Genomic DNA, 14,400 nt, shown 5'->3' with positions numbered 1-14,400 from the left:
AGGACACCTGAAAGGGGGGCACTGTTAATAATCATGCTGAATTAACAGGTAAAAACCAGGATTGCTCAAAGCAAATCAGAATGTCTGGTCATCCTAGTTTTATCAGGCTGTTTCCTGAGAGCAGGTAAAATTATCAGTATATGTAGTCTTCGAGGCCGGGGAGAAGTCTGAAAATCTGAAGAACCGAAGAAAGAAAAAGTGTGTGAAAGAGTGGCATCAGTCAACATGGACGTAATGAGAGGTCTATTCTAGAAGATGAATAGTAGCTCTAGAAAGCAGAGAATCCCACAGTCTACTTCTGCTCTCTGGTACCAACCCTCTTGTGGGCAAAGTAGGTACGAGGTCCTAAGACACAAACCAGTGTGAGGAGCTGGGCTGAAGGCAAGAACGTGCTGCATGCGCTATGCAAGCCGGAGGACAGGGAGGCGCGGGGCAGGTCTGAATACGGTCCGCGAGGACCCTGCAAGCGCTCTCGGCACCGAGCCCACTCCTGGAATCTACAGACGAGCGAGGAGCCACCTGTGTGGAGGGGAGGGGCGGCAGCTGCCGATTCTGGAGTCTCCATGAGTACAAATGGGAACACGCCAACATTAGCTCCATGTTAATCCCAGCCTTTCAGAATCACAAACCACAGCAAAGCGTGTTCTAAGTGGATTCCGTCCCCCATTTTCTATCACCTCATTAGTGCTCTGAGGTAAGTGAAGCCAAATTCTCTGGTTCTTCTGGGGCTGAAGAGTTCATCTCAATTCTGAAGTGGTTGGCGTGAAGTACCTAGTTAGTAGGAATCTGATGACAGTAGGAATCTGATGACTTAGAAAAATCCCTAATGCAGTAAATCTGTCAGCAATTAGTTGAAAGCCTACCCTAATCATATTTGGTAGCATATAAAAACGTAAATGAGCAAATTCAAATCGGTGCTATCAGTAATAATCTCTAGTTTCTAAAAATAACTTGGGAGTAGACCAAGCAAACATTAGCTGTCTTCTAATGAAACTGCCTCAGGAAGTGGACCTAAACTTTTGGCAAAGCACTAAAGCTTCCTGGAATGACCTTAAAATCCCTCATTTGTTCTCCCTGCTTTTCAGGAAAAATTCTTACATTTTTTACATAACACAAACCACAGAGTGGGGTATTCTTAATAATATAAAAAGTCACAAGGTCTTAAAAGTTCTACTAAAGGCTGCACCGTCCTCCTTTGTGTGCCCAAGAGAAACAAACGCCAAGAGACAAAGTGTATTAAACAAAACAACAACATGCGCCCACCCCCCAGCCGTATGGGGACCTGTAGTCACTTCCGGAGTGCCCACTTCTCTCAGTTAATACGTGCACAAACTTCGACAAATCAGCTACATGATATATTAGGATGTTAACCAAAAACATCCAAATTCTGTTGCTTAGTAACTGCTGTCAAAAGATCCAATTTCCAGCTCTGCTCTTTGTATGGACTAAACCATGAAAAGAGGAGGATTAGGCACCATGATTCTGTTCTGTACAGACTACAATTTGCAGTGGGATTTACAGGAGGATATTCAAAGAAGATTATTTCCTTCTTGCAAAGCTAGTGGAAAGGAAAATTTCTTCCATTAATTTTCAGTCCTTTAAAAACAAGACTATATTATGTTATTAACGGGTATAGTTTTATAAGTCACTGATATTCCTACTTAATTTTGTTCAATTTAGTCACGTCAGGTTGTTCTATTTCCTCTCTGTACTGATTGTGCACTCAGAAAGCATCAAGATTAGGTAACTAGTTAAAATCAAACTCTACTGTTCTGTTCTTTTGTTCATTTAATGCCACTAACAGAATGAGTAAAATAGATTTTTAAAAAATATAGATGTGAATATGGATAAAGGAACTAAAATTTAAAAACAGAACGGAGTTGGGAAACAAACATAAAATGGGGGAGAAGAAGATCTGTAAACCCTTCAAACATCTTAATGGAACATATGGTATCTCCGCCCACCCCCCCCAACGTGAGGATAATGGCAGTGTTGAGGAGTTTATCCATGGAGAAAGGATTTATTAAGCAAATTACGAGAAGTACAAGGTAGAATTTAAATTAATTGAAAATAAACTACTTTCATGTATTTTTAGCATCATCCATATGTGAACAAGAAGCAACAGCTTAATTACAATTAAATCTAAGATACTCACTAAAGCAAGCTGAATGACCCTCTCTACTAACAAAAACTCTTACCTCTTGGTTTAAGTAATAAAATGGTATATAAAGATGTTCTATGAATCAATGAATCAGACCACCTCAATTTAAGAAAAATTAATGTGTTAAATTGTATGAAATTATAATATTTCTGAGTTTCACAAACTATTGCCATTATAAAACACTTAAAAAATCTTTTAACTTGAGCACTTCATTATTAAAATGTAGCTGAAGAAATAATTTTAAATGCTAATCTTTTACCTCTCAAATTGGCAAAAAATATTTTAATTAATTGTTAAAGATGTTATTTTTAAGTAATGTTTACACCCAACATGGAGCTTGAACCCACAACCCCGAGATCAAGAGGCACACACTCCATCGACTCAGCCAGCCAGGCAGCCTGGCAAAAAAAAAAAAATATTTTAATAAAATCAAATGTGGGTGAGAGCCCAAGGCAATGGACACTCACATGATGGGGCTACAAGTGTAAATTGGTACAACTTTTTGAAGAGGTGGACTTTATAAATCAGCAGTATTTTTACATAAGAGTTTTGATACCAATCTTTATCAAAAATCTTCAAAATATTAATGTTTTTACTTTAGCAATCCCAATTCTGAGAATTTATCCTAAGGAAATAACCAGAAATGTATATACAGTAATAATGATATGTAAAAATAACCTCTACACTTTATTGAGCACATATGATATCCCAAGGCACTGCATGATACTTTACATAGATTATCATCTCACTTAATTCTGAATATTATCTTCATTTCATAGGCAACAAAACAGAGGCTTATAGGTTAAGTGACTATAAGACCTGGTAAGTGTGGTGGAGCTGGGATTCAAAGGCAGATCTATTCGAAACCTAAGCCCAAGTTCTCAGCCATTAAAATGTGATGCTACTCTTAAAAAATCTAGTAAGACAATGGGGAGTAGTGATTTCCCTAGTTTGGTGGTTCTACAGAATATTATTTTTAATTGTGAAAAAACCTGGAAACAAACTAAACATCCAGCAAAATGGGTTTAAATGAATATTGTACATCTATTAACATAATACTGAGATACATTTTAATGACACTGAAAAAAGAGCCATAATGTATTAAGTGAAAAAAAGCAGGTTTAAAACAGTATGTCCAGGGGCGCCTGGGTGGCTCAGTTGTTGAGCGTCTGCCTTCGGCTCAGGGCGTGATCCCAGCGTTCTAGGATCGAGCCCCACATCAGGCTCCTTCGCTGGGAGCCTGCTTCTTCCTCTCCCACTCCCCCTGCTTGTGTTCCCTCTCTCGCTGGCTGGCTTTCTCTGTGAAATAAATAAATAAAATCTAACAAAAAAACAAAACAAAACAAAACAAAAAACAGTATGTCCAGTGTGATCCCCAATAAACGTGTGTGTGTGTGTGTGTGTGTGTGTGTTATAGAAGAAAATTGAAGGACAAATATGGACTCCTTTTTTTTTTCTTCTGTGCTCTTTTCTGTATTTTCTAAATTATTTTTGTGATTAGAAAAGCTGCATCACTGGGGAGGAGCAACACTTAAAAGAAAAAAAATGTCTTTTCAGAACTGATAAAAAATTATAGATTATTTGTGCTCTGAAAAAAAAGAAAGAAAGAAAGAAAATATCTTCCCATCCTAACACTAAAAATGAAGGGAAGAGAACAGCAGTGGGAGGTAGACAAGAAGTACTGAGGAATGGCGTTTATATTTCATTTTCAAAAGCAGCCTGGAAGACTTAGCACCTTTAGACTGGTTTGAGCCCGCAGGCTTTTGTCAACCTATCATTAGGCAACAATTGAAAACTATTTGCAGGGAAAGATTTTGCAATATTTTTAATATATTTCTAAGACACCTATGCTTCATTTTTTGTTCCTGTACTTTAGTTACAGGGAATGACTTTTTTTTTTTCCCCAGAGAAAACAAAAAAGTCTAATATGAATTTATTATACTGGTGACATGGAAATAATTTTTGTAACTTTAAGGGTGTATGGATGATCCAGACAGTGAATCATGAATCGAAACAATTTTGAATAAGCTTGTATAGACACTTATTTTTCTATTCCTTAGCCTTCCACTCATCTCAAACTCTACCTTGAAAGGCTTTAACAATTTAAAGATTAAATCATAAGTTATTAAGCCATTAATTTAACCATTTAAGCCTCTAAACCCAGCACATATTACCTTCCCCCCTCAAGTCAATTTGCAAGAGATTAAAATAATAAAAATGATAATATCTCACACTTACAAAGCAGCTTTGATCTGCAGGAGCCTAAAGTGCTTTTTTAAAACTTTATAGAAAAACTAGGACCATTCCACCCACATCTCAGAGTACATCTGAGGTAGAAGCTGGCAGCTGGTGAAAAGCACTGGAGTAATTTACCATCTGCAAAGGAGACGACTACTTTTGAACAAATACAAGGACTAGATGGAGTTAGGGAAATGCGAACAGAATTAGCTGTGCAATTAAACGCTACATTCAATGGCCACGGATTCCAAGGGCTATTATTTAAAGTTTGACCAGAGGAAGTTGTTTAGGTTTCCTTTAGAGGGGAAAAAAACAAAAAAGAAAAGCCACCCCCACCTACATTAGGGAAGTTTCTGGTTCTAGTGATTCTGTCTAGATTTTCCCCAGAAGGAGAGATACTACTGGTTTCACCTCAGACACAGAATAAACGGACTATGATATTTAAGTTCTTTTTCTGTCTGGCAACATTTCCCTCTCTTTCACACCCAACTTCAAAGACTTTTATATATGATATTTATCTTTTTAAAAAGATTTTGTTTATTTTGAGAGAGTGAGTAAGAGAGAGAGCACGAGCAAGGGGAGGGGCAGAGGGAGAGAGAGAGGGATAAGCAGACTCCCCACTGGGCAGGGAGCCCGACACAGAACCCAGGGACCAGGGATCGTGACCTTGGCCAAAGGCAGACGCTTAACCAACTGAGCCACCCAGGCGTCCCACAGAATATTTATCTTGATGGTACAGGCAAGAATCCTGGTTCCAGCTCTGCCCCTTGCATCCATTTCAAGAATGCTACGGGAACAATCTTCTGCCATCTGCACAAACAAGAAGCTAACTTCTCAAACTTACATTTTTTTGGAGTCTGCTTCTTTTAAAATATTATCTTTCCTCCAGTCTTTTCTCTTAAAAAAACCTAAAGTAACTGTATCCTCTATCTCTAAAAATTGGGGTCCTAGGAGCAAGGTTAAAGAACTCTGGAGCTGGGGCACCTGGGTGGCTCAGTTGTTAAAGTGTCTGCCTTAGGCTCGGGGCGTGATCCCAGGGTCCTGGGATCGAGCCCCACGTCAGGCTCCATGCTCCACTGGGAAGGCTGCTTCTTCCTCTCCCACTCCTGGTGCTTGTGTTCCCTCTCTCGCTGGCTGTCTCTCTCTGTCAAATAAATAAATAAAATCTTAAAAAAAAAAAAAAAAAAAAAAGAACTCCGGAGCTGTCTTTATTAGGCAGCACCCCAATTCTCAAAGCTCTTTTCTCCGATTCTGATTTTCCCACATCTCTTTAACTAACAGTCAGTTCACACCTATGAAAGATCAAGCATGAAAAATCAGATTTAAGTAAAAGAAATACTTCAACTAGATATAAAAAAATAACTTCTTCACTGCCTGGGAGTATACCAAATCAGAATATCAGTGGGAACACAGGCTGCCAAGTGACATGAAACAGTCATTATGTCTTCATCAGTGACTTTTTTTAAAGAGTAGCCACTTACTATCCTAGAAGCCATAAATGGCACTTGCTTGAATGTAAGAGAGATGGACCGGGCGGTCTTAGAGTCCTTACAGCTCTAGGATTCTATTCTATGTGGCTCTAACTTTCACTGATGGTTTAAAGCAGCTGCATTAAGAAGGTGACAAATGGCACTCAGAGAAACGAAGAAGGATGAGGGCTGCATTAAGTTGCCAAGCAGACTCTGACTGTCCTAACAGACCACCATCCCTTTGTAGGGGTTTTGAAAATATCTTTCCAATGATGTACTTCTGTTCTTTCCCAAACTACATAGTCAACCTAATTGACTATGTGTGATTTTGTACACTGATTAAAAAAAAAATCCTAAATGAATTTGTGTGATTTTGTACACTGATTAAAAAAAAAATCCTAAATGAATTTGCTCCACTTGACTCAAATACTTCTTTTTTTAAGATTTTATTTATTTGAGAGAGAGAAAGAGAGGGAGAGAAAGTGAACAAGGGAGGAGCAAAGGGAGAGGTACAAGCAGACTCTGCGCAGAGCACAGAGCCCAATAGGGCTCAATCCCAGGACCCTGAGGTCATGACCTAAGCAGAACTCAAGAGTGGGACGCTTAACTGACTGAGCCACCCAAGCGCCCCTCTACTCAAATACTTTTAACTTGATCTTTCTTTCAATCAAGTCAATACAAACTTAGGAAATGAAAATTAACTGTAATATGTATTAAACAAAACATAATTTGGGGGCGCTTGGGTGGCTCTGTTGGTTAAGCATCTGCCTTCGGCTCAGGTCATGGTCTCAGAGTCCTGAGATTGAGCCCCAAATCGGGCTGCCTGTTCAGCGGGGAGTCTCTCTCTCTCAAACAAATAAATAAAATCTTAAAAAAGCCCTCATAATTTGGAAGATAAATGCTAGTAAGACTGCATTACAAAGTTAAATCTACCTAAAACAGTCACTGTTTCCCCCCAAATTCTGCTGATAATTGAGCTCACTTGAGAACATGGTTGCTATGGCTTTTACAGATCTACATGTACGAAGATAGATATACAGGTACATGTGTACACACGCGTATCTAAGAGAGATAGGAGAGTAAAATGAAAGTAAAAATCTTGATACCTTCTTCATGGCCTGACACTTGGCTGTCTCAGAAAAGCCAATCATCTTATCAGGAGAACAGATCTTGATGAAGGGGAAGTTGGATTCCTCTGCAATCTTCGCTGCTAAAGCAGTCTTCCCACTATGAGGAGGGCCTGCGTAAAGATAGGAGCAAGTCAGGGGAAAAAAGCCAACCTAAGCAAAGGGGAATAAAACAAGTTTAAACGTTTACCCACAATGTACTGAGGTCTCAACTAGTTGCTCATTAACATTTCCTGACACAGTTTCATAGCAGACATGTTTTCTCTTATTTATTAGCAACTAAACTTAATGAACTGATTAGCATTTCTCAAAGGTATGATGAAATACATTCCTTCTTTCTTTCTCACAGTCTTAATCTTTCAAACTTCTGGCTAAATATATAAAATGCAGGGGTTTTGTTTCTTAAAAAAAAAAAGAATGCATTCAAAAAGAAAGAATGCATATCTGTACTCATGTTATTAGTTCCATCAAATCATATGTCTAACAAAAAAATATGATCTTATATGTCTAACAAAAAAATATGATCTTCTTAGGAGATGACATCGGGACAGGGAAAAACTGCCTTACAGAAGCAAATGTGACTTAAAAAGCTAAAATTTTAAAGATTTAGTTAGGCCTTCTCATAAAGGCAACCAAATCTATAAACTTAACTGTCTTTGGACATCTCCTCTTTCCCTTCTGTGAAATGGAAGATGTGTCCCTCTTCCATCCATAAACCAACAAATTCTTCCTTCCCATCTTCTCGGGAACCTGACCCTGACTGTATCTTCTTCCCCATCTGTTCCACATCTTCCTCTTCCCTACAGTCTGTCCAACAGCATTCTGGCATGCTTTAATCTACCTAACAGTTTAATAAACAGCAAAAAACTCTTTCTGGACTCACACCCCTCAACACCACTCCTTCTTCTCCCTTCAAAATGGAAATACTCAAAATAATTATCTACACTGGCTACCTTCACTTTCCACCTTCCTCCATCCTCAAACAAACCCTCTGGCTTCCATTGCCATTACATGGAACAGGATCCCATGCGGGTCACCGATGACCTCCATGTCACCAAATCCAACAGACACTTTCTCTGTTGGCTTCTTAGGAATATTTGATACAATGGATAACTCCTCTTCTAAAAAACACTTCTCTTGACTTCTGCAATAGCTCCTTCTCTTTCTCTCCCTCTTACCTCTTGCTCAGTCTCCTTTGTCAACTCTTCCTGCTCTACTTAGTTTTTAAATGTTGACACACCTCAGAGATCAGTTCTAGGCCCCCTTTCCTTTTCAACTTATACCCCTTCTGTAAGCCACCTCACCCAACTCCCATGGATTCAACAACAACTCATGAATGTTACTGCCAGCCACACCTCTCTTCTGCGCCCACATATCCAATAGGCTGCTCAACATTTCCAATTCAATTATCCAACAGGAACCTCAAACTCAACATATCCAAAACTGAACTCATAATCTTTCTTCCTGAAATCTGCTTCTCCACTAGTGTTCCCAGTCTTACTAAACTGCACCATTAACCAGGCCGTGTATACTAGAAACCTGGCGATTGTATTTGATAACTCTTCCCCATATTCAATATAGTTACTTAATACTTCTAAGTTTAGCTTCCCCATCTACCAAATAGGCCTAACAGAAGCATCTGCCCTCAGAAGACTGAAGTGGGGTTTAAAGAAGACAATAAGTGTAAAGTGCCAGTAGAGCGACTAGAAAGTAACAGTTCAAAGAATGTTGGCTTAATTATGATTAATCATTAATAATCATAATGAAGTCTCTTTTATTCTCTCTCCTACATATTTCTCAAAATGGTCTACTTATCTCCATCTCCACTACCCTATGTTACTTTAAATCACAATCAGCTCTCATTAAGATGCATTAATACAACTGCTTCTAACCATTGGTTTATCCTGTATCTTTTCTGACCCTCTAATCTATTCTCTACCACAAAGCAGTTGTGAGGTTTTGAAAATACAAATCTTATCATGTCGCTTCACTGCTTAAAACCCTACAAATGGCTTCCATTGCCCCTCAGACACAGACTGAATCTTTACTATGGTCTACAAGGCTGTGTACGAACCGGCTCCTGTCTACTTCTTCAGTTTCATGGCTAGCCAACATCCCTTTCTGTTTCAATCCCCTTCCCACCCAGGTCTTTTAACATGCCGATCCCTCTACCTAGAACATCTTCCCCACTTACTTTGCTGGGCCAGCTTTTCCTCATCCTTCAGGCCTTGGCTTAATATGTTTCAGGAGGCCCTCACTCCCAGACTTCAGAAGGAGTTAGGTTCCTCTGTCATGTGGACTCACCAAACCTTTCCGTGGTACTAATCATAACTATAAACAAGTAACTAGTGAATAGAATGTCCTTGCCTTTCTGTCTACTTGGTAAAATCCTAACTAATCCTTCAAAGTCTACATTAAACACCACCTTTAGCTTTCTTTGATCATCCCTGGGCAAAATGACTGGCATTCACACACACCTTTACACATATATACTGTAGTTAAGAATTTGTTTACATGTCTTTTTTTGTGACCAGACTGAATTCTGTGAATGTCTTTGTATCCCCAGCAACCAGTTCAATGCCTAAAACATTTTACTCAATGAATACTTACTTCATTGAATCAAGTACTTTGTGCTATCATACAGTCTGTTACGTAACATAGCACTCAGTGAATATTTATTTAATTGACTCAAGTACTCTACGGTAGCACATAGTCAATTAAGTGACAGAAATTTAGATACGATTCCACAAGAAAACTTGTTGCTATCATTCATTAGTAACATTCTACCCCAAGAAAATTTTAATTTATGCACAATATTGGCACATAGACTGGATTACTATTTTTAGATCATGAATAGATTTAGAACGGAAAATAATTCATTTTTCTGGAATGTGCTAAATAGTGTAAAAGTATTTTTTGTGTTTTGGGTTTTTTTCTTTTTAACTTTGAATGCCATCTCCTCATACTTTCTCACCTTCCAGAAGGACGCTAACCAGTGGTGTGCGGTCACTATTTTTAGTCTGCTGAACCAGCAGCTCCCCATCTTCTAGAACTCGTGTAACTGGATCACCCCATTTGATAATACCATTCATAATGTAACTTGCATAATCCTCTTGGTTTGTGCCAAATGCCTATGGAGGAAAAGGATAATTTAAAGCATTTTGAGTGTTAGTATAAAAATTAAAATACTTAAAGGTATAAAAGATGAGTAATAATTCCTACACACTAAAAGTGTTGAGCAATATCCCATATTCATGTAAAAAGCTTGAAAAGCAAATAAAACCAAAAATAAAAAACCCATTATTTTATAATTTCTCATTTAACCTTTGACCCAGTGGTGGGAGAGTGACTTTGGGTGACTTAATAGAAAAAAACATAGATTCTAGGGTCAGATTCTACAAGAGCCCAAGCCCTCATGATCCCTGAGAAAGGGTAGTTTCAATGTGCTTATTTCTGTAAGGAGTACGTTGGTTGTGGCCTTCTGTTAAGAACAAAGAGAAAAAGAGGTTATGGACTTAGAAGCAGTTGGCTCAGCAGACAGAGATACTATCCTCACACTGACTGCAGGGGTCTCGGATTAAAATGGGAAATGAAATGGTAATGAGAAGATCTTGTCCACATCGGCTTGGTAGCAGGGGACATAGGACATAAGTTAAATGGCACCAAGGTAAGCCTAGGTTTGTAAACACAAAATTTAGAATGAGGTAGAAAGGAGAAGCTATACTGAAAGACTGAAGTATGAGAAAAAGGAAATAAAAGCAATTACTATATAATAATCTTATGTGTGTTCATTACATATTAGAGCTTAAATCACATCCCTCTTCATTTTCAGCTTCAGCTTTCACATTGTAACTCCCATCAAACCAGCTCCCAAGAGGAGTCAGTGATGTTAGTACTTAGTGACTTAATTGAATTGTGTTTTCATAAGGTTCACAAGTAAAGAAATGAGTAGGAAAACAACCGAACGTAATCTAAGGGTCACATATCTTGAGAATTTCAAATTTCAAAAAATTATCACATCCTTCAAAAAGTCAGTTTTTCATTACCCAACATATGGAATGATTTTAACATTAGAACTTGAGCCTCACAGAAAGTCATTATCTGTAATACTGTCTCTTAACAGTATAAGGTGGTCTCATTACTGTGTTACTTTGCCACCAAATCACTTGCAGACCACCCTCTCGTCCTTGCACACACTTCTGATTCCTGAATACAGAAGAAAGATATCATTCCCTCTTCTGGATACGGGACACTGAATGGCCCTGTATAAAGTTATAAAGGGCCTAGGAAACACTGGTTGAATGGCTACTGTAGGAAATATGTGGACTGGCTGGCTTTTGTCTGTAATGATTCCAAGTACATGCTCCAAGCCTCACGGCAGCAGCAGCAACAAGATACCTGAACCAGGAAGGGGTGACCCTCCCTGGCTAACCAAATGTAGGAGTCTTCCTTACTTATTCTGTCATTTTATTTTCTGTTTTATACCCCAGGCCCGTGCAATAAATAAAAGTAAATTATTAATTACTTGACTAAGTTATCTTAGTTTACCCTTCCTGGTAACAAATTATTTGTCATTAAAAAATTCTTGCGATAAATCAGTTAGGCCAGGCTCTAATACTTTTGGTAATTATTACAGATGACAGCAGCAAAAGATTAAATCATTTCCATTACTTGATAACTTTTGAAAGTAATTATTTTATATTTAAAAGTCACAATAATCATAAAGTAGACAGGGCTAAAACAAACTAATTTTTGTCTTTAAAGGAGATACTTGCAACAAATAATTATTGTCAAGAATATATAAGGAACTTATGCAGACCAAATAAAAATAAAGAATAAACAATACAACAGAAAAATAGGCAAAAGACACAAATAGCATTTCACAGAAGACACTCATATGGCCAATAAACATATGGAAAGATGCTTAACTTTATAAATAATCAGTGATGTACAAATCAAGATCAAAATTAAATCTCATTTTACATCCGACTGAATGGCAAAAATTAACTCTGACAATACCAAGTGTTATGAGATGGCGATCTCCCTATCATGAGAAATAATGTCAATTAAGTCCTGATAAATTACCCAGCCACCAGCATTAATGCGCAAATGTTTCTCATACTGGACACTTCCAATATTGAGATTTCCTGATTTTTAAAAATATGTATGATATAACCTTACAGAATATTGAGTAAAATGGCATTTACTTTTCTCTTGAATTACGATTATTTTTTGGCTTATCCATCACTCAATATCCATACTCACTGGTTTGATATCATTCTCCAAAGAAGCAAGAAAGTCTCCTCTTGTCACCTGCAGGCTCTCTGCTTTCTCCATGTCCACTTCCACCTTAGTACTGGCCTAATTAGAAATGATAACAAAATGTAAGGACTTCCAAGATGTAAGAATATTTTCAGTCTAAGAATGTAATACCTGAGGACTTAAAAGGCGTCTATTCACAGACAAAAAACCTCTCTCTCAAATTCACAAACATAACCTTTGCCTGAGAAATTCCACTTCTAGGAATTTATCTCATGAATATAACCACAAATGCATGCAAAGTTATATATATCAGGATATCTATTAGAGTAATTTGTAATAATAGAAGATTAGAAGCAAATTAAAAGTCTAGCAAGAGGGTACCAGTTAAGTAAATTATGATGCATTTGTACCAAAGAATGCTAGATAGCTCCCCCCCTCCCCAAATAAGGCACGAGGAGGAGAAAATACATTCAGAGGGTCTCTAAGAACAGTGGTTCTCATCCTTGGCTGCATACCAGCATAACCTCTAGAGCCTTTAAAGATATACAGAAGCCCAGCCCCACTCCCTTCAGGATTTTGATCTGACAGGTCCAACAAGGGTCCATACACTTATATTTTCATAAAGTGCCACAGGTGATTCTGATGCTCAAGTAGGTTTGTGAACCATGATTCTAGAAGACCAAGGTCCTACAACTTTGATTTGTAGCCATACTTTGTGGTTGAGAATCTATGTGCCAGCTCCAAATATTCTGCTTACTGCACCTGGAGCTAACACTTAGAACAGACATCTGGAGAAGCATCAAGGCCTTTATCAGCACTTGGAGCTGCCTGGACCTGATGAGTGATTAGATACCAACACATTTTTTTAATGCGACTGGGCTCACTCCCAATAGCACAAGGCAAGTGAGCCTAATTTCTAAATGGCACTACTTTTTTTTTAAAGACGGTATCTTCCAAAAAAATCTGACTGTAACACAAAAGTATGTTAAGCAATATCAACCTTCCATTGATTATTATAAAATATGACTCATTTTCCTTTAGAAACAGATTGTTGAGACAAATGAAATGACAAACATTTTGTAAAAAGTCAGCCTTATGGGATAAAAGGAACTATGTCAGGAAACTCGCTCAAGATGGCAAACAGAACATATTTATTTATCTCCCTTCCTGCCCCAAATTCCATGAAATGACAAAGTGAAAGAGAAAGGTTAAAAAGCATGGACGATATACACAGAAATTTAACACTGACCCAAGAGGAGTCTCAGAAGGAGAGAAGAGAAAGGATGATAGAGAAAAAACAATAAGATGGAAGAAAAAATGTTTTCCACTGCTGAAAAAAGGAGTGTCTTTGCAGCTTAAAAGGTTCAATGAGTGCCAATGAGGATGAGTGAAAAAACCCCACATCTGTCTAGACACACTGTTGTAAATTATCAGAACACTAAAGGTAAAGAGGAAGTCCTTGAACGTTTTTGGGAGACAAAAACAAGTTACCTGCACAGAAACCAGAATAAAACTGGTGTATCTCTCACCAGCAACACTAGAAACTAGAAGACAATGTAACTAGAAGACAATTTAACTAAAGGCGGTCTTCAAAAATACATCCAGCTATCTCCCCTGGAAAATGATTCTCACATGCACTCGGGGAGGAATAGGCAAACACTTCCACAACAGTATTACTTACTGTTCCAGGCACCAGAGACATATCAGAATATAAAACTGACAGGGTTCCTGTTCTCATGGATCTTACATTTTAAATTATGCTATAATATTCTAGCATATTGTGCATTTGTCCAAAATAATGAAGACAATATATACGGACATGGAAAGCTATCCAAGATACACTGTCAAGTAAAAAATATAAACTGCAGTATAATTCCACTGATTTTTTTCTTAAAAAGCACATATATATGAATGTAAATGTAAGGAAAACACACTATAAAGATATAACTTAAATGTTGGCACCTCTGGAGAGGGAAAGAGAAGGGGTATTAGAAACAGCCTTTCTCACTTTTCCCTCCATCACTTGGCATCCTTGAATCATCTACAAAGAGAATGTATTCATACATGACTTCTATATTTTTAAAAAGAAAGTAACAAATAATATTTAAGTAGATATAATAATAGATTCTACTTAAATACAGAG

At 37.8% G+C, this 14,400-nt stretch overlaps 1 protein-coding gene across 2 annotated transcripts in view; it reads right to left on the bottom strand.

Annotated features, from left to right (window-relative positions):
* Positions 1 to 14,400, bottom strand: part of NSF (N-ethylmaleimide sensitive factor, vesicle fusing ATPase) — a 147,310-nt gene that overhangs the window by 34,977 nt on the left and 97,933 nt on the right. For both annotated transcript variants that reach the window (XM_040640450.1, XM_040640451.1), the window contains exons 13-15: positions 12,261 to 12,356; positions 9,970 to 10,126; positions 6,975 to 7,108 (exon numbers count right to left, since the gene is read on the bottom strand). In XM_040640450.1, coding sequence (XP_040496384.1) covers positions 6,975 to 7,108; positions 9,970 to 10,126; positions 12,261 to 12,356 — 387 coding nt within the window. The remainder of the gene's footprint in view (positions 1 to 6,974; positions 7,109 to 9,969; positions 10,127 to 12,260; positions 12,357 to 14,400) is intronic.

The sequence above is a fragment of the Ursus maritimus genome, unplaced genomic scaffold (genome assembly GCF_017311325.1).
Source record: "Ursus maritimus isolate PB19 unplaced genomic scaffold, ASM1731132v1 scaffold_24, whole genome shotgun sequence".
Classification (NCBI taxonomy): domain Eukaryota; kingdom Metazoa; phylum Chordata; class Mammalia; order Carnivora; family Ursidae; genus Ursus; species Ursus maritimus.
The sequence above is the reverse complement of the archived record's forward strand: the minus strand, read 5'-3'. Positions and strand labels throughout refer to the sequence as shown.